Source organism: Salminus brasiliensis, chromosome 5 (genome assembly GCF_030463535.1).
Source record: "Salminus brasiliensis chromosome 5, fSalBra1.hap2, whole genome shotgun sequence".
Taxonomy (NCBI): Eukaryota; Metazoa; Chordata; class Actinopteri; order Characiformes; family Bryconidae; genus Salminus; species Salminus brasiliensis.
The window spans coordinates 18,363,129-18,387,397 of NC_132882.1; the positions used below are offsets into that span (position 1 = coordinate 18,363,129).

The 24,269-nt window shown below is 41.8% G+C and overlaps 1 protein-coding gene across 1 annotated transcript in view; it reads right to left on the minus strand.

Moving 5' to 3' along the window:
- ascc3 (activating signal cointegrator 1 complex subunit 3) overlaps positions 1-24,269 on the minus strand; it is a 131,437-nt gene that overhangs the window by 81,872 nt on the left and 25,296 nt on the right. The window contains exons 7-10 of the mRNA XM_072679717.1: positions 22,426-22,561; positions 19,868-19,993; positions 6,059-6,262; positions 5,618-5,758 (exon numbers count right to left, since the gene is read on the minus strand). Of these exons, the coding sequence (XP_072535818.1) occupies positions 5,618-5,758; positions 6,059-6,262; positions 19,868-19,993; positions 22,426-22,561 (607 nt within the window). The remainder of the gene's footprint in view (positions 1-5,617; positions 5,759-6,058; positions 6,263-19,867; positions 19,994-22,425; positions 22,562-24,269) is intronic.

Here is a 24,269-nt window from a genome sequence, read left to right on the forward strand (position 1 = left end):
CTTAAAAGTGAAATCTACTTTCAGAATTTGAAAGATTGTAGTTCAGTGGTCACAGACTCTCCTGCAAAGTTTCGATTAAACCTTAATCTGCAATCTGTTTGATCCGGCCAATCAATCTCTTGCAAAAACCATGAGTAGCTGATTCAGGTTTATTAGATTTGAGCTAGACCCGTGCTATGCAGGCAACTCCAGGCTGGGTGACGACCACTGCTGTAATTTTTACAGATGTCAATAACTTGCAGACTGAACATCATTTGCTGTCTTCATCTTCTCTTTCAGTCATTCATTCATCAAAGTTTCTGAATGTTTCATTATTCCACTTAATTAAACGACACTAAACAGATTCAAAAACATAAAAGCACAAAGCCTCAATCAAACCCAGCCTTGCACCCATTTGGGGCTAGAAAGATCAGACTAAATCAAGTCAGGTATCCAAAGCAAAAGATCAAGAACAGAACAGATACCACTGTGTATTCATCATGTATGCTCTTCAAGGCTGAATCTAATTGGGTGGTATAAGGCCAACTCCTCTTAGTGCTCCACAGGGCTCAAACATGCAAGCTTTAAGTCACTATTCAGTGAGAGCATTACAATGCTCCATATGTCTAATGACAGGTAATTTCAACTATAATTCTTCTCACAGTGTAATATACCGTAACTGAGATGCAAGCCATTCTGTCTCCAATTTTTCCATTCTTTCTTTTAATCCTTGTTTTTATATCTAAACGCTAGCACCGCCCCCTGGCAGCACAAATGCAGCCATCAAGATATTTGTATAGCCATGTGTACACTGAGTACACTGTATCAGGATTTTTACAGTACAGTAGTTGCCATGGCAACAACTAAATGAGAGAAAAGACGATGCGCTGAGAGATACAAGTGCTGGAGACTGACAAGCTCTCAGAGTGAGAGGAGAGAGCGGGGGGTGGGGGGTGGGGGGTGGAGAGAGAGAGAGAGAGAGAGAGAGAGAGAGAGAGAGGGGAAAGACACAGATGAAAGAGCTGTTAGGCTGTAACCTGCTGCTTGTCCTCAGTGAAGCTGGAGACAGTGCTCTGATGATCTCTGCTGATCAATACCTAATGACCACCTTCCAGGGCTCAATAAAGCACGACTCACACCCGACGCTTTCAGTGCCCTTCCGTGTAATTAACTAAAGCCACACAAGATACTATTTGGCAAAAGGGCAAACACGCAGTTTAAACTTGTCCTGAACTTCGGCCTCAGCTCTCCCCGAACGGAACAATGGAGAGAACAGTAAAACCTGGTAAAATCTCACTCTCTCACACACACAAACACACACACGATACAGGTACACATGCAATGGCGGTCAGTGCTTAACTAATCACAATCAACCACAGATCTAGTCTTAAGCAAACGTTTGGGCATCCTTCATTTTACATGAAAATAACTTGGGTTACGCAATGTTACACAGTTCTTGTGAGTGTGGTCCTGTCTACTTCGCCACATAGTACACTTTACAGCATGCTAGAGCCTGGAGTAGCAAAGGTACTGGTGCTATTCCTCCTATTGCAGGTCAGTGGAGCAATGTGATTTTGAAGGTGTGATTTTAACCCCTTAAAGCATTAAGATTTATTACACACCAAGATGCATTATTCAGTTACTACAGGGATTTTTGTAAAAATTGGTGGAGCTATTATTTGGTAATAAAAATTTCAGCCTGTCAGTGGGCCATATGCTGTTTATGGCCATATGCTGTTTAAGGTAAAAATGCTACACAGTGTTGAGGTTTAAGACAACGCAAGAAAATATCTGATTAGAGGTCTTTTCCAAAGAAGACTGTATGAGCAATACATACCGAATACAGTAATTCTGAGTGCACCTACACTAGGAGATCATCAACAGATCCAACAGGGGGTGTGCTATACTTACAAAAGCCCACCCTTTCTCTGCCAACTGGAGTTTCTTCAGCATTTCTCGCTCTCTCTGGGGTCCAGTGGCCCCTCTGGTTTTGGGAAATGCTGGTTTAAATAATGACACATTGTTTCTGGGCCCTACAAGAACCAACACAAAACAGTGTGTCTGGAAGTAACAACCCCCTGCCCACAGAGCTCTGCCGAGCGGTCTCCAGTGCAGTGAGCACATAGCTACAAATTGCTCTGTATTCTCCCTGCTGCTCACTGCAGAGGCGTCAGCCTCATTCTTTTGAGGGAGTGTGTAAGCAAGAGAGAGAGAGTCTTACTTTTGTTTGTCAAGTCCATTTCCTACAGCTGTGTTGTTTGTTTCAGAAAGATGACGATGTGTCACTTAGAAACCGCAAATACACTGTTTGATCCACTGACGGCAGCAGCGTTACAGGTATTTGTTCCAGCTGGGCACTGCAAGCCTGGTTTCTTTAATTAGGCCCCTATTTTCGCAAAGGAGGTAAACTCATTAGTGAAATCAGATGGTGGTACATTTGAGTTTGTAACATTAAGTTCATTAAGTGCCCTGTGAAATAATACATTCAGGAGTGTTTTCTAAAGCAGAGGAATCCAAGTTAGAACTTCTAGAAATAAAAATGCAATTAGGTAATGTTATTTAGTCAAACCAAAGTCTTTCATCTTTCAAGAATATTTTAAGGACCTACAGTTTAACCCAATAAAAAATTGTTACAGTGAACAGCTAATCACATTTATGCGATCACAATATTTTAAGCAATATCACTTGTTCTTTTTTCCTTTATTACTTAAAAAAAAAGAAAAAGAAAAAAAGAAAAAAAAAAAGCCTGAAACAAACATTTGGTCACTCTGCATGGGGAGTACTCAGTAACACCCACTTTGTACGTACCACAGCTTGTAAACACTAGTGTCGTTTGGGGATTTTGCCCATTCTTCCTTGCAAAAGTTTCCATAAGAGTCTAGGGCCGTCTTGCCTTGACTGCTCTTTTGAGGTCTATCCACAGATTTTCAATGATGTTTAGGTCAGGGACTGACAGCCAAGGCAAAAGCTTCAAGCTTGTGGTTGATCACCATAGATTTTGAGGTGTGTTGCTGCAGAAGCCAACATTTTTGTTTTTAAACAGATGGTCTGATCTTTGCTTTCCGAAGCTACTGGTATTAATTGGAATATATTCTAGGCTCTGCTGGTTCCTTGCACCATTGGCTGCAACATAAGCCCAACCCGGTGATTAACAGTTGGAGAGGTGTTCTTTTCAAGACAATCTGCACCGTGCCACGTCATATCCAAACATGCACGTTGTATCTTTATTCACTGCGACTAAAAACTTCTCAAACATTCGCAAGTCACTGTACAAGCAACACATTTCAGTTTTATTTTATTAACTCTTATCACTTGAGGATCTTCATGGATGGCTACCATATGTGATCCTGTCACTATAACTCATCATCTGCTTTTCAATTGCAGCCTGGCTCCAAGGCTCAGTCTGGCACCACTCAATAAATGCGGTGGTACTTTTTGTTACACCTCAAAAGAACAGAACGACCAGAAAGGAGTGTTTATTCAGGGCTGTATATATTTGCTCACAACACAAAATTTACCCAAAGGATAATGTTTTTCAAATGGCACACATTTAGAAAAAGGGGGGCAAAATTACACCAGGGCACTTAAGTTAGAAAGGGCGTGCCCCATACTTCATTGCAAATTCATTGCAAAGTCCACCTAAAGTTTTCTAAGCAGCAGGTACTTGGATTCCTGTCAGGATTAAAGCAAGAAGCAAGAAGCAAACTCTGGGCAGATAGCATGCTTCAGTCAGGTTATTTCAGCAAGACAGGGCCATTTCAGAAGAGAAACCTTTCACAAAACCTGCCGCCCACAAGCAAAGGGCAGGCAAATTGAGAGAGATGGAGCAAATATGCAGTGAAGAAAAGGGAAACATCAACACAGGCATTCACTTGGGGTACAATGTTGGTAGACACGTATCTAACAAAATCATATCGGCAGAGAAGTTCTCTCACACTTCTGGCTTTATCAAGCTTTTACATTCTGATTAGATTAGCATATGATTACATCCATTAAGCATATCAGAACATATCAAACACTAAAGCAAATTTATTTCTATAGCGTTTTTTACAACTGGCGTTATCACAAAGCAGCTTTACAGAATCAGTAAACAGTAGGAGGACAACAAGACATAAAAACCTAAGACCCCCAGTGAGCAGGCCTCAGAAACACCCTCAGAGCTGGAGGAAGAAACCTTGGGAGGAACCAAGACTTACAAGGGGGACCCATCCTCCTCTGGTCAGAACTATTTATAAACTATTAATAAGTCACGATACCACCACATAAGACTGTTCTTCTGCTCAGGTGTGCAAAATAATAACATAGTATAACTAATATAATTACAGTAGTGATGATAAAAGTAGTGAAATGATGAAAGTAATGATGGTTAATGCAGAACTTTGAAATACATGGGCCAGCACTGATGATTTGATTACGCAATAAGCGAGTTTATTATTTACATGACGTAACTTGTGTAAAGTAATTGTGTCCATTAATTATTACTATTTTTTTAAGTTACAAAAACAGTAGATCAATACCGCTCGCACCTTTTTTAAGACCTACAGGTCAATCCAAATGCTAAGTGTATTGCGCAATTCAATTTTACCATCAATCCACACAACAATTTGCTGCTGCTGCGTTTCTCTCACCCACAGCAAAACAGAAAGAAAGAAAAAGAAAAAACATCTTTAAGAGAGGATGAAGAGCAGAGCTAATATTTGGCGGAGGCTCATGGCCAGTGTGTGTGCAGAGAGGGTGATTTTCTGGCTCTGTGTTTAAGAGGCCTGGTTATCAGGTCCTTGATCATGAGTGTGTCTGAACCCAAACTGATCTCTTTACCAGCCTGCCGCTTCTGTCTTCTCTTATCTGTGGAGCTGCACTCTGATGAAAGCAACCATACCCTCATCTCATTACCACCCAAACGCAGGCTGACAGCACGTGTCCGTGAGCACATACACACACTGATTCCCTCCCTCTTTCTCTCTCACACACACACACACACACACACACACACACACACACACACACACACACACACACACACACACACACACACACACCTCATTGTCTCCCTCCCTCATTCACACTAGAGATAGGGAATAGTTGTTTATTCTACGGCCAATAATGATGCCTTAAAATGATTACAACTCCTAACCAATCTAGAAGCAAATTCCTGATGAAAAAAAAAATCAATCAGTGCATGCATTAATAAATCCTATTAACGAAAGCTTTGAACAGCAATTTCCAACAGGAAAGTTCAGAACATGGCAAGGCTGATGGCGTAACACTGCTGTCCCATGTGTGTTCTGCGGCAGTGAGGCCTATTAAGGATGAACCAGTGCAAGAACCAGCTCAAGTTACCCAAGGCAAGGCTACTAGGGAGGGCAAGACACTCTACTGCATTATTTTTCCACCACAGTCCCAATGCAAAATCTTTGAGTTTACTGGCCAGATTCGTATCACTAATAAAAGATATGATGGATCATTACAAATACTTTACTTTAAAAGTACCAAGGAGAAAAAAGAAATCCTGCATAGAAAACAAAATATGCATGGGTAATCATTTTGTCATCGCATCACAGGCCTCTGAATCATAATAGAACTGTATTGTAAGGTGCCTAGAGATTCCCACCCCTACTGGGCTCCATGTGTATTTTACCTGAGTTCGGAGGATCTCCCCTTTGGTCAGCTGCATGTCTCCAGTTAGCTCTTTGACGGCGATGCCCAGCGGCTCCAAGCGCTTACTGAAGTAATTAGTCATCTCGGCAGCCAAGGCCTTCATTGGAGCTACATATACTATCTATAGATATGAGAGTATGAGAGAAACAGAGAGAGAGAATGATAAATGAGTGAACATCACGATACGGTTGGTTGCTTGGCACCCAGCGCAATACAATATGTAGTGAAATATGAAGTAGACAACTAAGATTGAGAAATGTAATGGTGATGTATGGAGACTGTCTATCAAAATTACACTTGCCATTGTTTGTGCATGTGCTATTCACACAAAGACACCCCTCCTCCAAACTGTAGCAAGCATTACACCTGGATCAAGGTCTTCAATTTTCAAGGAACAGTCTGCGCTAATACAGAAGCGTACCTTGAACTGGTCCTTGCGGATGACCCCGCCGGGCTGCAGGTGTTGACGGATCTCGTGCAGAACGGTGAGCATGGCGATGTTGGTCTTTCCCGCACCCGTGGGGGCACACACCAGCAGGTTCTCATTAGTGTTGTACGCCGTCTCAAACACAATGGACTGGATCCTGTTCAGACGCTTCATACCTTTAAACACCAGCTGTCCAATCTAGAAAGTGAGAGAAGAAGAAAGAAGAAAGAGAAGGAGAGAAAAAATGAGAGAGAAAGAGAAAGAAAAGGATATTTCTATTATAGGCTATTCTATTATATGAGTTATATAAATCAGTCATTGCAGCCGGAGCATTTTTTACAGTGGTTTAACGGAAGCTCAACTAAGCATGTTGAAGCTTTAATTTACATAAACTCTATTATGATTATAATTTTTATTACTATTATAATCATCAACGTTACTATTATTGTCATTACTTCTGCTAAGCATATCAATTATTATTAGGCATGTACCGATCTGATTAAAGTATCTGCATATTTTAATCCTAATAAGCACTATGCTCAGCGCATTATCTGGTGGCCTCAAGATGTCATTATCGGACATTACTCTCCAGCTGGCAGCAGTAAGGACCTTCTCAGAAGGTAAATAAAAGAGTTTAGAGTCTGCGGTGTGGAACCATTTTACTATAAAACATGAAAATGCAACAGAATTTCTAAAACTTTATAAAACTATTGTAAAACTGCTCTGTGCTATCGGCAGTTTGTTTTTAAACCAGCACTAAAGAGGTTTGAATCCTGCCGGCAGGTAAAAATTGGGGGTAAAGGGGAGTGAAGGCTGTCTCCTCCCTCAATCCATGGCTGAAGTGCCTTCGAGCAAGTCACTTAACCCCCAACTGCTCCCCACGCGCTGGAGTTGGCTGCCCACTGCTCCGGGTATGTGTGCTCACTGCCCCTAGTACAATAGTGCCAGTGAGTGAGTGATTAAGTGTGTGTGCGTGTGTGCGCGTTCACTGTCACGGATCAGTATAAATGCAGAGGACACATTTCACTGTGACAAATGACAAATACTTGCAAGTTATGTTTAAAAAGAGTCCTTTCAGAATTGGATAGAGGCTAAAGTTAAGGCTAATACACACATGCTACAGGAAACCTAATTATAGCACAATTACAAACAAACAACAACAGATATCAATCCAGAGTGTGTACCCCTATACACATACACACACCACATGACTTGACTGCAGTGTTTTAAAGAAACTGGGAGCTGATTGGTCAGGGAGGTGAGTCAGACTGGATGATAACATATTAAACACTCTATAATTTTTTTTTAGTACTAATCAGCAGCACATCTAATCTAAACTGTGAGGCTATGTTATTTGTACAAACTATAAAAATGCACTTAAGTGGTGTTAAAATGACTTTTTTTTTAAATCATTAGTAATTAAAGTAGAGCTGGGCAATGACGATGGTATTTCATCACATCATAATTGCATGTATGATTGCATATCGCATTTTGTTACCATGACACATAACATGCTTCTCTACGCATAACAAGTAGCTTGTAGCGTGAAAAACGTCTTGATATCGCGATATAGTATTTTTACCATATCGCCCAGTCCTAATTTATAGTGGTTTTGACCAGAAGAGGATGGATCCCCTTGTCTTGTGTTTCACCCAAGGTTTCTTCCTCCAGCACTGAGGGAATTTTTCCTTGCCACTGTGGTCATTGGCTTGCTCAATTGGATTCACAGTTTTAAGCACTATTCAAATTTGACCTGACTTGGTTGCCTTTACTTTGACATAACTGAAAAACTTCAGCCATCCTTTATGTTTTGTGATTAAGGGATAAATGAAGCTGGTCCAAAATAACTTGGAATAAAGTCTCAAATTAAAAGTTCTTTTTTTAGCTTTTGTTTCGGTCCATGAATGAAGTAATGCAGACCACAAAAAGAATATGCAGTGTGAATTGCTTCAACTGCTTTTTTTTATGTTTAAAAGACTGAACCAATTAACTCTGAGGGACAGGCAAAGACAGAGGAGCCAAAGAGTGACACTGGCGACGGATTTCCACCAAAGCATTTCAGGACTGAAAGCCTTCCAAATGTTAAACTTGTTCACTCCACACCAGCTGGGGTGCAGCTACAAGTGTGAGACACATATGGTGAGAGGGAGAAAGCAACAGGCCAAGATCAGCTGTAGCCAAAACCTAAGTACCGCACCATAGTCCAGAGCTAATTAGACTTATATTTGGATACTATCAGCTCAGTCAAACATCTCTCCACTTCTATTCAAGGCAGGCAACTTCTTGACTCAAACAAATCCTTTTCGACACTAATAAACCACCTCCTCTCTCCCTGTCCAAGTCACAGTCTGATCCAAAAGCAACATTGGCCTCAATCAAAATATGGCTCACGTCGGACCAATTACACTCCAGTGAGCATTTCTCAGAGTGCTGCTTGGAGGACGCTCTGCGCTGGAGTAAACGGCTAAGAGTTAAAAGGCCATAAAGCCGCGGAGGAGGGAGCGGCTCAGAGTGGTGTTGCGGGCTGTCAATCAAATCCGCCCACGCTGGCTGGTTTCGCCATGACAAGGCCGCCGGAGGTGACAGCCTTCAATCTCAGCAGAAGTCTGATAAGAAATGAAAAGGCCTTTCTGAAGGCTGCTGCCACAGGGAGCACACTTAAGTTACCGCTGAGAGGGGATGTTTTTCCACTGCGCTCCGCTTCTAAAGAGCGTACGAGTAGGCTGAGATCAGCAGTGACCCAAAGTAATAACACTCGCAATTAATAACTCATAATTCCACCAGAAAAACCACTGGGACCAGCATGTTCTGGCTCCTGAGAAAACCACAGCGGGGAAACCTGCAAGCTAGCTCGAACTTGTTCGGTAGAAAGGCATTGTGTCCAACAGTTCATAAAAGATGGCAGGGTGCTGAATTCCACGGCGTTCATTCATTCCCATAGAAGAGCAGGTAGCACTTCACAGTGCTAACCCATTCTTTAACCATCATTTTCTCTTTAACCATCCGTTTCTCTCACTCATTCTGCCCTCCTCTTTCACACGGCTGGCCAGGCATGCCTACGGCTCAGGAGGCGGTGTCATTTATTTAAGGATTCATTAAAAATGTGTCACCACACTTCTCCCTCCCCTCGTTTCACTCCAACGCTCATAAAAAAATATAAAAAAATTAAAGAGTGCGGGTGACTTTTTTTTTTTTTTTTTTTTGAAGTCGTTCTGGGGCCGGCGGAAATGGATGCCGCGACGGAAAAGGTTATTAATGCATCAAAGAGCAACTTTATTAGAGTCTGCTTAATCCAGAGAAGCTGAAGGACACTTGTGAGGTGAGCGAATGAGAAAAGTACAGGTCTCCAACAAGCAGAAAAGGCTGCTGAGGTGCACCTTTATTGAGTCGGTAAGGAGACCCAAAGTGGTCTGCTTTCACATACCAGGAGGGACAGGGTCTCATCTGGACATAAATGCAATTGAGCTTTGCAGCTATTATGACTGTCATCTCATCATCATCATGATCATGATCATAATCATCATCATCATCATCATCTCCAGCAGCAGCAGCAGCAGCAGCATGTTCTCTTGTGAGTACAGGGGATAATTATAAAAAGGCGCATTTACTGTCATTAGCCTTAAACAGCAGTGGGTGTTCTCATTTCTAGAGCGGCTCAGTGTGGTACTACCAGCAAGCTTTGTCATTGCCCCTTTCAGTACACAAGAGGAAAGGGTGTATGCTCATCCTCCTTCTGGCAACCTGGCGATACCAGCCTCTGCCTGTCCAACCAATTATTTCCCCAAGGGGCAAGTCCTCAGAGCACCAACGTATACATATTCAAGCCTGAATTAGGAGCTGGGTGCGGACGCTCCCGTCCTCTCTCCTCCGCTTCCTGCATGCCGCTGTGTCACCGTGCCCACCAAACAGCCGCACCTATTTTAACAGCTCCCTTCATTTGATTTATCGACTTCGTCTGTTTGTAACGAACGTCCGGGGTCTCGGCACTCTTTAAACATGCAAATGCATGCAAATGTATGCATGCCCCGATGTTCACCTTGAGGTAATGCAAACATGTTGCAAATATGGACTCGCCATCACATAATGATTTCAAAAAATGGTTCAGTTTCCACTTCTCCCCCCCCTTCTCGCTCTGTTCTCCATTCCTCCAAAACACATTCTCTATTATCATGCAAATGTATGCACACTCCCCCTTAAACAGTAAAAGCAGACCAGTCCCTTCTTTCAGGAGTGCTCCCAGAGGTGCCAATGTACACGCTGCGAGGTAGCATAGCCCTTAGCAAAACCATCTGCTGACACATACAGTCTGACGAACTTAAAGCGGCTAGGAAATCTGTCACACGCATGCTAAAAGCAGCCTTTTTAAAGCTCAAACCAATGCCAGGCTCGTACACCTCTGGCTGGTAGAACTTTGGTAATCATTGTACTAAACAGGCTTTTGATCAGGCCCCCTTGAGTGAGGATACATAGTGATTGTCACATTGGCTGCCTGTTAAAATTTGTTCAGCTTTAAGCTACAGAATAAATCTAACATCACCAGGCAAGGCTCCAATTCAATTAAGGCAACAGCACAGTGTCAGACTTCCAGCGCCTGATGTTTCGAGGAGTATATCTCCCCCGGAAAACGCTTGTGCCGAGAGGCCAAACTCAGCTTTATCCCTCACACTTCAAGACTCCCTTGGCTTTCATCAGACGTCTTCCTGAAGTTTGCACTTGGTGAAGTTCACAGTTACAAACAAAGCAGTGTCAATGAGCCTTAATGCTAGCTATGCAGTTTAGTCTGTATTTGGTCTTTGCATTTGTACACACTGGACCTACATTTAAATAATGACTATAGTCCCTTCCACACATGAACTGTAACCCAGAACTTTACCTGGAAGGATGTGTGAACGCAAATGTCTGAATCAGTTGTTCTGAATATTACCCACATATTATTGTTATTATTAGCCCCCGGTACAGTCTGAGTAAAAACCCATGTGTGAAATCAGCAGGTCATTTTCCTTTTAAATTACAGTGGGTTTGTTGACGTTTCTAATTCAACTGGCGAGAAACAAAAGATCCTACGTCATCTCTGCAGTACATCTTTTGCATCGAGCCGTGAACAACAGTCCACAAAGACCAATGCTTTAAAGAAATAAAATACAATAGCCGGGACACAGGCGATCAGTCAGTTTGGTAGCTGTAGTGTGGTCCATTGTGGTCACGTCACCTGCAGCATGCAAAAAGATAGTCAGTTAAATGACTTCATAAATTCATGGAGAGGGTGGGAGAATAAGGAATTTACTATGGGGCATTTCACGTTCCAAACATACTGTAAAAATCTATGGCAAGTTTGTGCATATCTAAGGACCCATCACTTTGATGAGCCATATTCCACGAAAGCTCTCCTGAGTGTATGAAGGGGTGGAGCTGGGGTTCTCTTCAGACCAGTCGACTGTAAGTCCAACAGAACCTGACAGTCTAATTAACTGTGGGGATGCACAGCCATTGGGCTATATGTGATGACTAGGGTGAGTGGGAATACACCAGCCATCCACCAGTGACTTTAAGCACACTAATTGGACCCTCATAGATCCCTGCAATGATTTTACAGCAACACTTATACACCCCACCACTTTAGCCCGTTTTCCCAACTATCCAGGTTTTTAAGCTCTGAACACACAAACAAACATGCCGACTAAAAGACCCACGGTGGTGCCAGCAACCTGGATACTTTTCTCGACAAAGCGTGTATGTAGTAAAAGCCTGTGTGTATGTGAGTGTTAGTGTATGAAATTGAGAAGGTGCATGCTCATGTATATGTTTAAGCCGCTGCAAATAATTAAATTCCCAGCGTCAGTAATAGAAAACTAAGAGATATAATTGTTGTCGTTTGCATGCTATCCTTTTAATTACTTTTTGGTTCCATTTCATTCCATTTGAATTGACAGCTTGATCAAGTTTTAATTGCTAGTTTTAGCAAACAGCTTATCTGCCTGCCTCAAGCCCACACAGCACAAAATGACCTGCCTGAGCGACACACACACACATACACGAAAATGAATGCACACCAGTGCATAAATTAAATTGACTTTTTTTTTTTTTTTTTTTTTTTTTTTTTTACACACAAATACGCAAATTACCCCCCCACCCCCACCACACACACAGAGAGAGAAAAACATGGACCTACACAGCAGATGCACTGTATCTGACAGACTAGGAGATGCAGATGCAGCAAACAGGAGGCCCATTCATTTCCCTTCAGCAGAACTGCAGGAAGCGAAGGAGGGAGGAAAAAAGCAGGGGAAGAGAGGAGTAATTTATCACCCCATCCTCAGGCAACTGTCCAAGAAGAGCCTAAATCCTGCACAGAAAAGGAAGCAAATGCAGCACCCAAGAAATGGGCAGAAACGTCCATCAAACTCCAGCCTTGCCACCCCAGAAGCACCACACCACCCCACCTTTCAACAACAGCTGCACTGCAAAATGAAGTTTTGTACACGCTAAAATAAACCATGTATGTGAAATATTAATAAAGGACCAGACTGGCGACCTTAAGCGATAACTTAGTAGAACAGTAAAGGCCATGTTTGGCTGAAATGCAAGGGTTCTCAGCGTCCTCGCAACAAGAAAATGGAGGCTGTCAGAATGGCAAGACACTGTAATGTTTCTCAATATTCAAATATGCATGAAAGTTGATTGCATTCGGCTCTTTCACAACCATCCCCCATATGAGAACGTCAGCACAGCTGGAAATGAGAAATGGCCTGAATTCTTTAGAAACTGTAGGTTACAAGAATAACAGAAAACCCAGAACCTTTGCACAGAATTCTAAAGAAAACCAGTATCATAACTATCATTTTTGCAGTGACCAGTGTTTTCAGAATAGAGATGAGTCTATGTGCGTAAAGCAATATTATAACATTAGCAACCTTTGTTTTTAATTTTTTAAACATATGGAGATTTGATCTTAATTTTAAAAATGAAAGCTGCAACTAAATAACACTGAAGAATTGTTATATAAATATTTGTTAAATGTAAGCATTAGAAATGCGAAACACACCACCTCCACATATATAATGACTTAAAATTCCTAGAATTAGAATCAGGTTCACAAACATCAGCTGCTAATGATTAGGTCATCATTGGAAAGGTTTTTGGAGGAGCCTATCTAATTTAAACCATAGACATTTCATTGGTTTGCCCTTCATTGTTGAAGCGAGTGCCATCACCACCATTGTAAGGCTTCAGTCTATGTAACACAGGCCGAGAAAAACGGGAACTTTGACCAGGGTTGCTCAAATGTTTGCATGCCACTATAGTCTCACTGCAACCCGAAACAGAAGACTGCTATGTTTACAGTCATAAGCCTTTCACTGCAATGGAAAAAAGGAATGAAACAGCCCATAATAAGTGTGTCCTTCACACCTGCAGCACTTCACATCTGAACCACCAAAAATGACAGAACTACTTCACATTTTGGCCACGTTGAAAACAAAACACTTTATTTGCTACTACAGCACAAGATAGGAGAGCATGTGTGGTCATATGTGGTGTTAACTGCCTTAAATCTGATCGTTTCAGATTCCTTAACTTTGCCACTGTAATAGCTAATAAGAAGACATGCACCAACTACTTTCTAGATGAAAGGAGTATGCAGACCCACCCCCCTTCCCGTAATGACTGGGCTTTAAAAATACACATTACAGTGCTGCCAAAAACAACCACAACCAAAACCAACAACCACAGCAACCACAACAAAGCCGGATTCTTCACCAGGGGTAACGTCTATAGAAAATGCACTACTCTGCTGGGTTAAGCCCAGCCAAACCCTTGCAATCCCAGCAAAAAGTAACACAGACTGGCGAGTGGTACTGAAGCAAGCAGTATATACAAACAATGTTTCTGAAATCCTGGCTACAAGATTCACTGACGTACCAGTAGCCAGTACAGATTTTCTATATCTGTCTATTCAGGCTTAGCATGGTTTGAAGTGTTCTTGTCTTTAAATACTTTTTTAAGAACTACTTGTGTTTAAACTCATCACGAACCTTTAACTAATAATCAGTTAATGTATCAGGAACCTTTAATTGATTAGGTTTGCTTAAATTATGAGGACTCTTCACAGATCTCTCAGTTACAATAACTTGCAAAACAAAACTATTCACCAAAAAGATCTTTGGGGAACCAAAAGTGGTTTGTCTATGGCAAAATTTGCAGCAGCACTATAAGCATTTGAAAACTTTTTGAGGTGAAAGCAGTGTATTGTTCTTAAAGCCTTAAACGCTACTGTATACTGAAACTATGCGTATTGCGAAACCTTTCAGGAGTTTCTTTTTCCCTTTCCAATATTTATTTTCTCTTTCACTTTGTTATGCAAAGGAAAAGTACATTTTCCACGGCTCAAATGAAAAATGATGCAGAGCGAGTCTACGTTGTGCACTTTGATTTGAGAAGGAAAAGTCAAATGTCACGCCCGGTATTCTGTCAGCTTTACTGCGAGATGACAAGTTATGTATAGTCTGTGTGTGTCTGTCTATTCGTAAGGGAGATGAATGTGCTTTCTTTTTATTAGCACATCTGCTTTACAAGTCTGAGCAAGCATACCGCACACAAACACACATGAACATGCACACACACACATACACACACATACACACACACACTAAAGAATTGATTTAACCGGAAGGGGTGCAAAGCAACAAAAAAAAAAAAAAAAAAAAAAGGATTAGAAAAGGCAATCAAGGAGGATTAATTATGGATGTGTCTCCTCTTCAATGTGTCCTGCCAGCAGCCTACACCTTCAGCCTACTTCTAAAGTAGAAGTATGTAGGTAGTGTATTCTCTTATGAAGAATCAAACTAAGCACCATCAGTCTTATAAAGTAACTTTATATACTTGCCGGTTAAACAGTGTGTGTGTGTGTGTGTGTGTGTGTGTGTGTGTGTGTGTGTGTGTGTGTGTGGGGGGGGGGGGGGGGGGGGGGTGCTTTGTCTGCAGCTTTTACAGTTAAATGAGCAGATAGTTTAAGTTAATGACTCTTGTTACTGACAAAAGAGTAGCAGTGAATACTCCTGATATTCAAGGTTTTAAATAACATCTAGTCCTTGACAACTTTCATATGCGGTTCTTGAAATGTGTTAAGGTCATTAAACATCATTAGGAGTAGGCAGAGGCTGTCTAGCCTAGTGCGAGACATGCTCGCCTTGTCCATGGTTCTGAAAATAATTCTTATCAGCAACCAACATATGCAAAAGATGTGGCGCTTTAGCCACTCTTATCTACAAAGGTCAGAGCAACTGAGCACAGAGAGAGACAGTAAAAGATGCAGGACGTCTCTCCCCACAAACTCCAAAAGTCTTGAGATGCTGTAGTAGTCCAGACAGTGTAGACGTATTTTCCAGACTGGAGATTAAAAAAGAATGAGGCAAACCTACTGTCTTAGTAGTTTTGGAGGGCAATGCATGTATTATTAAAAATGCTTTGCCAACTCAAACGACTGCATGAAATACCCCAATAAAAATATGAATTTTGAACCACATGAAATAAGCCCATCAAAATATGAACAATGTTGTGATAATTAACCCCCACTCGTGTGCATGCGACACGGTTCCTGTGCATAAGTGTGTGTAGAATTCTGCCTCAACCCCAGAAAGAGCTCTTCCACATATTTATTCACACAAATTAAGAAGGCTTTTAGCGGTGTGACGAGAGCAGGACGCCAGGCCTTGAGATTCATTAGTTAAAAGGGTCGCTAATAAATTCCCCACTTTTAATGTTTCACAAAGCTATTAAAGGCACACTGAACCGCCATGTCCCTGTTGCCCATTATAGCTTTCAATAAATGACAATCACACAGCGCTTAAAAAGAAAAACAGACAGGCTTCTCAGCCTGCCTCTCAAAAGCCCCTAACAGCACGTAAAGACTTATTAGCCGCTCCGCCGTGCTGCTTTAGAGGAGCAAGGCACTTTGTTTCGGAGTTGCAGGAGCTTTACTAAATGAATAGAGCTGCTCCTCCACTTCTGTTAATTCGCAGAACTCAGCTTAAGAGCCTCCATATCAATCTCTATCAGGCTCGCAGAGGAGAGGGAATCTGTTCAGGCTGCAGGCGGATACAACTTCACCCAAACGATAAAGCCCCCCCGCCCCCTCTTTTTTTTCTTCTCTATTTTTTTGTTTAAAAAACAAAAGCATAAGAGCACGATGATGAAACTTAAGCAACAAGACACTTTGCGACGCATTCCGTCTTTTCGGCACTCAGCTGGAAATGACTGCCGTATCGTCAAGTTCAGGGCAAAAGGCGCATCATTTATTGTGCTGCGGAGAAACGGAGTGCGCTCATTGGTTTAATTAATGGTTTCCTGAGGAGGAGGAAAACACTAAGCTGAAAATTAAGCCCCAGGGGCAGGAATATAAATCTGTGCTGTCCGTTCCAATTTTCTCTCGCTTACAAAGGAACAAGAGAGGTTCTGCCTTTCTGCTTACTCTTCTCCTCGGAAAGTCCATCCTCAGTGCAAACAACGTCCTCTTGGGGGCAGGGCTGGGTCACAGCTACAACCAAACTGAACACGGAGCTTGACGTCCATTGCAGACTCGAAGTAACCATTTTCTGGAGTGACAGGAATCTGACAAGTCGTTTTTTTTCCACTCTCAACAATGGGGATGTTGGCTTTCCTTTCTTCCAGAACAATGCTGCAGAACTCTGTTTCGCCTTCATCAAGCAGGCAGGACACAAGTTAGGCATCTGACATTCAGTCTGGGGGGAGAGAGGGGAGGGGAAAAAACCCCAACCAACCAACCACATCCACCTCCCCACCACCACCACCACACACCTTCCATTAGGGCACTTGGGCGACACTTCCTCTACTTTACCTGCTGCCTCAGAGTAGTTATTACGTTTGACGCGAGTGGCAGCTCCTAAAAGCCACCGCTTCAAGCTTCATTTGCTCGTCCAGTTGAGTGTCTACTGTTCACACACGCTCGCTCAAGCGTTTGGGCGGCTAAAAGCCGTGGAGACTGGCCATGGGTGGGCGGAGGGGCACAAAGGTCTCAATCAGAGAAAGAAGGGGGGGTCGGGATGTGTGTGTGTGTGTGGGGGGGGGGGGGGGGGAGCAACCACTTGCTGTGATGATTCTAAAAGCTGAGAGCTTAAAGTAGATTCATGCTGATTTACCCGCTTGAAATCCTTGCCCCAAAACGGTGTGCATGTGTGCATATTCCTGACAGGAATGGTTGCTGCTCATCCATGGTCAAGGCAGTGCGCTAGAGGCAGATTGCAGATGACAGCCGGTGTGGTGAACTGTGTCTTTCCTAACTCACTCTCTCACACACGCGCGCACTCATATACCTGCACCTGAGCCTCGACCAGTGAACATCACAAATACAACGAGCGTATCCAAAGCATGACTAATTAATCCGCTCAAACTCCGGAACTTCACTGAGCGTTGCGTCACACTCACTGATCCTGAGAATAAGGACGCACCCTGTAACTCACCCGTGATCGCACGCCTGTCATTAAGATTGATGAATTAAAGAAGATGATTATTGAACTGAGGTATGGGCTGGAAACAAAAACCATTTTGGGATCCACTGAGAAATTTGAAACTGAGTGACTTTAACCAGGGTTTAAAGAACCTGAATCTGAACATACAGAGGTTATGAGAAAAAAGTGGCCCGAGGGTTAGAGAAGTGGGCTTAGGAGCAGAAGGTCATCGGATCAATCTCCTGGATCAGCAGGAGGTAGTGGTGGAGGAGTAAAGGTACAGCACTTTGTCCACAATTAACCCCAAATTGCTCCCTTTTTGCTGAGGTCAGTGTCCACTGCTCAGAGTGAGTGTTCTCACTACCCTATTAATGTGTGTGTGTTCTTAGAAGATGCCTTCTACCTGTAGTTCAACTGAGAACTATGCAACTGAGTGACTTTTACCAATGTTTTTAAAGAACCATCTACTGAACCTGTGCCTGTGAGGAAGCTGTGCCCTAAAGGTTCGAGAATTAGGCTTAGGACCAAATGTTTGCCAGTTCAGTCCCCTGGACTGTCAAGGAAGTGGGGTTGGAACTACTTTTCTTATCCTTCAACATTCATGGCTAAGGCATCTAACCCCAAATTGCTTTCTGGGCACAGAGGTGGCTGCCTACTGCTGCAACACAACCACAATTCCCTAGTGTGTGTGTGAGTGTGTGTTCACTGCTACGGATGGGTTAAATGCAGAGGTTGAAATCCATTGTAATGCTGTGCAACGGCTGTAAAGTGTGTGTCTAATTCTAATTCTTCCGGAAAGCAAAAGACGCTCTTCTGCTGTGCCCTTCCAAAGAACCCTTTGCGCCACCTGTATTGTTAAGAGAAAAGGTAAACGCTCTGGGTTTCTCACTTAGGAGAGTCTAAAGGAAACAGAGGTCTTTGTAGCCCACAGCCAGCAGTCTTTGATTGGCTGGGGGACACTTTTAATGGTCTGCCCATCAGCCTGCTTAAGAAAGTAAAGTGTAAAGCAGCCCAGAGCTGCATTAAGAGCACATTAAGAACTTTAGCAGAATGCTTAGGTACTTTAGGAAAGGATGAGATGAAAACATTACACAGAGGGATGCCATGGGACACCTAATAACATGCATATGGCGGTTATGAGAACATGGGCTAGAGACAGAACGTTTCTATATTTGAGGTGTGCTACAAGGAGATTGCCTAATTGGGGGAAAAAAAAAAAATTATATATATAAACAAAAATAACTATATATAAGTATAGTTATTACCTCACGCTAAATAACAGAGCTTGCCTGCTTTCATTCAAATAATAAGATGAATTCTGTTCCACTTACATCTCTTTTCTGATCTCTTTTCTCATATTTTTGTAGTATTTTCCTGATAATCTTACATTTCTTTAATCCATTGTCTCTAATTAAAGACCCATATCAGGGGCAGCATATATGGAAACTAGGAAGCACAATCAGCCCACTATTAATGCACTGGTTTTGTGAGGTACACAAAAACTACCACATTTACATACACTGCAGAGCACAAATTGTAAGCAGCTAAGGACATCATTTAAAACTGCCTTGGCAACAAGGACATGAAAAACACCAGATTTCTCCTCAATGCCACCAGCCAATGAGGAGCACACCTGATTTAACAAAATGAAGTTAGCGAAACCAGATGTAGACTACAAATTTAACTACAAATTATGCTGGGCTGCCATGAAGACTGTCTTGGAAATGAACAAACCACACTATCAACAAACACTATGACACACAAACACTACTTACTGTACTGAAGTTATTTCTGGTTGTTGTAAAATTAAGGTTTTACAAATAAATGCTTACTGTTCAGATCAGTAGCTTCTGCAGGTGCCTGAAACCTTTGCACAATACTGTGCATCTATACTGTGCATCTGCCAATTCAGCCAATAGCAGTTGTTTTCACATGTAATTATGAAATTACACTAAGCATTTAAGACTGATTGCTTTTGGACTGATGCAGGGCAGGCAATCTGAATATAATAATAAAATAATAATAGATAAAAGCAGACTCATCTGTTTATCTCATAAGCAGACAGGAGGATAACAAGAAAATGACGATATGGGCTTTTTATATACCACAAGGATACCACAGTCAGACAGTCCTGCATAATACATTTCTCCCCCAACACACTGTTACCCAATTGTAAAGCTACAAAACACAGAACCCTAAAAACTACAAGGTAAACATGGCCATCTCATGCACAGAAGACTTAAGTTAATTACTATAGTAAGGCTTCAGGTGAATACAAGTGATGTATAACGTGTGAAAGAGTGAGAGAGAAGCAGAGCAAGGCAGAGGATGCAACACAAACCTCATCCAGTTCTGAGATGTAGACAGGTTTCTCCTGGAAGCCGATGGGCATTGGCTCGTTGGGTGGGATCTCAACCTGCTCAAACATCTTATTATTCTCTCTCCGGATGCCCTCAGGCAGCAGCATCTGGCAAAAATAAACAAATAAATAAATAAAAATAAATAAAGAAATAAAAAACACACAGCAGAGCTGCAACAGCAGGCTGCATTAGCCAAACCCAGTTACAATTTACCACCTGGCAAAGAGACAGAACCACTACCGTCCATTAGCTCCCCACAACCCCAGTGAACTCGCACACTCACAACCGCAGCCAGGGCCAGTCACCAGCCTCCAAAACGGCTACTGCTGCCTGTGTCATGCTGCCTCGGGTTGTGCTTTTATGCATTCCTTTTATTTACCTAGAACTGACAGGATCTGTCGAGAGGAAAATTTCCATCTTTAACTAAATGGCTAATGTCTGAAGCTCTTGCATGCACACACACGCACACACTCGCACACACTCTCTGAGATTCTCTAAAATCCACCTGTTTTCCAATTACAAAAAAAATGTTTATGCAAATTACTGGAGAGAGAATATCCATTAGGAATTAAAATGAAACTATTATAAAACAGGCTTATAAAACAAGGATTTAGACAACTCAAATGAGAATTAGGGAGGTGTACAGGTACTTAAACACTCATTCAAGGAGCCAGTATTCAAATTCTGAAAGCACCACTTGGGTATTGGTTATGTTTTATCACAGGAAGATGGAGAAAATATAATAAACAATCATTTTCAAAAATGCTGATTTTATGTTTGAACCGGACTGTACAATAAGATGTCTGTGGTCGTATTTGTGATCAAGTATGTGCACTATATTACGTACATGATATATTAGGCACATTAGGTATATTAGGTACATATTAGGTGTACTACTCTAAAACATGTATGTTACCCTGAAACCCTGTTGCCAAGGATGCGTTACTAAGCATGCATTACCAAATACAATACATAAAAACAAAACAGCTTTATGTTACAATAATAATAATAACAATAAATGTACACTATATTTGTCCAGATGTTTGTGGACACCCCTTCAAATGAAAGCATTTAGCTACCTTACATTGCACCCATTGCTGACACACATAGCTTTTCCAGTCTCTGTAGCGAAGTACTGCCAATAGAATAGGACACCTGGAGCAGATATATAATGCCAGGCATGGGCAAGAGGGGTACAAAGCCCACCAGCACTGAGCTGTGAAGCAGTTTAACAGTGTTCTTTGGAATGATGGTGGTCCATCCAATACTTTTGGGATGAGCTGGGGTGGTGATCATCCAACATCCTGACCTAAGCTTTTGTCACTGACCGCAATCAAAATCCTTACAGCAATGCTCCGCAATCTAGCAGAAAATCTTCATTGGACAGTAGAGACGGTTACAACAAAAGCCTAATAAACTCCTTTATATATACCTGTGATTTTGGAAGAAACAATGAATGAGCAGGTGTGCCCAGTACTTCCAGGCTGGTAACGCAATTAATTCTACATTAATACAACAGGATTTTGTACCAATCGTGATAGTTAGCTGGGAGTTGTTCAATGATTATAGGAGTCTTTCTCCCCTGTGTCACAGATATTTATACCGCACACTGCACCCATAAGGCCATCAGCAGTGTGAAGGACCCCACTCAACCCTCACATGAACTTTTTTCACTGTTGCTGTCTGACAAAAGGTACAGGAGAATCCATGCTGTCATCACACGGTCCTGCAATAGCTTTTGCCACAAGGAGTCAAGACTTTTAAACTCAGAGACTGAACTAATCCCCCTACCCCCACTATGCATAGCATGCAAACCTATGTGCATCATATTTATCTTATTTATATATCCTATACTTTATTACCTCAGTACTTCTGCACTGCAACTTAATTTCATTTCACTGTGTACAGAGCTGAAATGACAATAAAAGCCTTTTGACCTCACTTGATTTTGTTGGTACCTAACATGCTGAACTCATATTGTTGCTGATATTGGTAAACCTGGTGCTTTCACTTTCCCTTTCCTGAGTCCATTAATGCAGCAGCTCTGCTGCTTTTAAAGGCTGAAAATTGGGAAAATGCAAACCTAATCCATCTGCCATTGCAGTCACAAATGAACTATTAAAATTGTATTCTATGGCATCCTGTTTTACAGTTCATTTTTCTCAGCAGAAAACAATTGTTCCTCAGACAAACTAACATGTTGACAAATCTGACCCACTGAGGAAATAAGACTCAGTGTAGAAGTTTTATTGTGTCAGCCTTCATTACGCATTCATCCAAAACAAAATCTACCAATTTCTGTGTGCTATTTTCAGATAGTAAAACAGTTTTACAATTGTATTCCTCTACATCCTTCAAATATTTGGTGCTATTGATTTTTTTTTGCCCACTGCCCTGTCATAGTATTAAGGCACGCACATCCCTTGTAAGGATTTGTGGGGGGGAAAAAAAACAAACAAAAAAAAAAAAACACCAGAACAGTCTTTTTTAAACTTGAAATACAAATAGTATCACTAGTTAGCCTACACAAAGGTCTTACCTTGGATCCTCCAATGAAGGCAGAAGTTTTGGTAGCCTCAGCAAATGCATCATAGACATGAGGGTAGTGAGGACGCTCATATTCTCTCTGACGGCCTAACACTGGGGAATGACGGGCGGTCAGCAAGGCCTGCTCCCTACAAGAACACATACACACAACAGATCATCAACAGGGACCAGATACAGTTTTGATGCTCTCAAAAACGCAGAGAATGAGACGACACAGGCCTAAAATGTTTGTAGAAACCTGAATTTTGTCTGGTAAAAATCTGTCTGAACCCAAACAAATAAAACTCAAATGGAAAGTTTCTGCAAGTTTTGTTTTTGTAAACAGCTATAATATGAGAATGAAAGACATAGCAATGGTGTAACTTCCCAATGCTACGGACAGCACAGCCAAATAAGACTGATGCTGTGTGTGCTAATCATGTCTAAATTCTAATAAGTACTAAAGAGGGAAATTAAAATAAATAAATGCATATTAAGATCCTCAACAAAAATGCTTCCCGCAAAACTACACCGGCATCTGGACGACAGTAGCCTTGGTTTCTTCTCAGCACCACCCACTGAAGGATATTTTGATTACGTGGGTGTGATAAAATTGACAGACATTACAAGGCAGCGCTGGACGAAAAGAGGGATTAGAGCTGGCTCTAAACCTGACAGCACCAGTGTAACGTGTCACAGAAAGGACGTGATCCACTGTGTAAATACACTGGAACGGAACAGATTCCAGTCTATTGTATTCCAGTCCAAGTACTCTTCAAAACATCACAGAGAAACTGGAACTGAAACCACTAACCTTTCAGTGACAGGCTCTGTAACTGTGCCAGTAGCAGTAACCAAGCTAGACCTGCTGCCTTCTCAGGTTCCCCAATCAACCGATCTGTGAACTCATCTGCAATCAGATCTGCCGGTATAAAATGCACCCAAACGGGGCTTGATGCATTATTCCGCAGATTTACGCGATGCGTGAAGACACCGAGGCTCAGCTTCCATGGAGCTGAAGTGGCCTTTGTGCTCTGTGGTTCAACTTCCAATCTCTCCAGTTACGGTGAGCATTGTTCAGAACAAGGCCACTACAGTTACTTGCTGGGGAGTGTGTGAGTCTCTTTAGGGTCCTCTTTAAGTCATTACACAAATGGCTTAAAGAAGAAGAAAAAAAAACACTCTCTTCCTTTTTCATCATCCCAAAGACACCACACAACCACCAGTACTGTAAACGTCCGACTCAAAGGGTATTGATCCGATCCAATTTGATGCAGGAAAATGTCATATTAAATGTGAGGATAATATCCTCAACTTGTGGCAGGGGGGCAGGTTTTCAGAGGAATAAGAAATATCTGCAGTGTGCAAGTATTTTAAAGGAGAAGCATGTTACGGAATGCAATTCCTCTAATTCTGTGCACATAATAGAATGTGGTGACATTTTTGCGCTAGGAACAGATACAGAGGCATGCAAATGTTTAGGCACCCCTGGTTCAAAGTTCCGTTACTGCAAATGGGCAAGCTAAATAGAGGATGAACCAATTTCCAGGAATAGAAATGAGATTATTTTCAACATTTTAACATTTCAGCAAAAACAGGAAAAGGACACTGACAAAGTTTGGGCACCATAAAATATTTGATCATTTTCTTATCAAAAATTCGATCAAGGACTAGGCTTGCTAGGGCTATGGCTCAATTACAATCATTGTTATTAAAGGCCGGGAAGGGTCAATTTCAAAGCTTTTAAATAATAGGACTTGAACTCTGAAAATTAAAATAACTGATGACCACAAAAAGCCTAGAGGAGGATTGCAAATTGCTTTCAGGTAATGGTTTGCTTAGTTTGTAGCACAATTA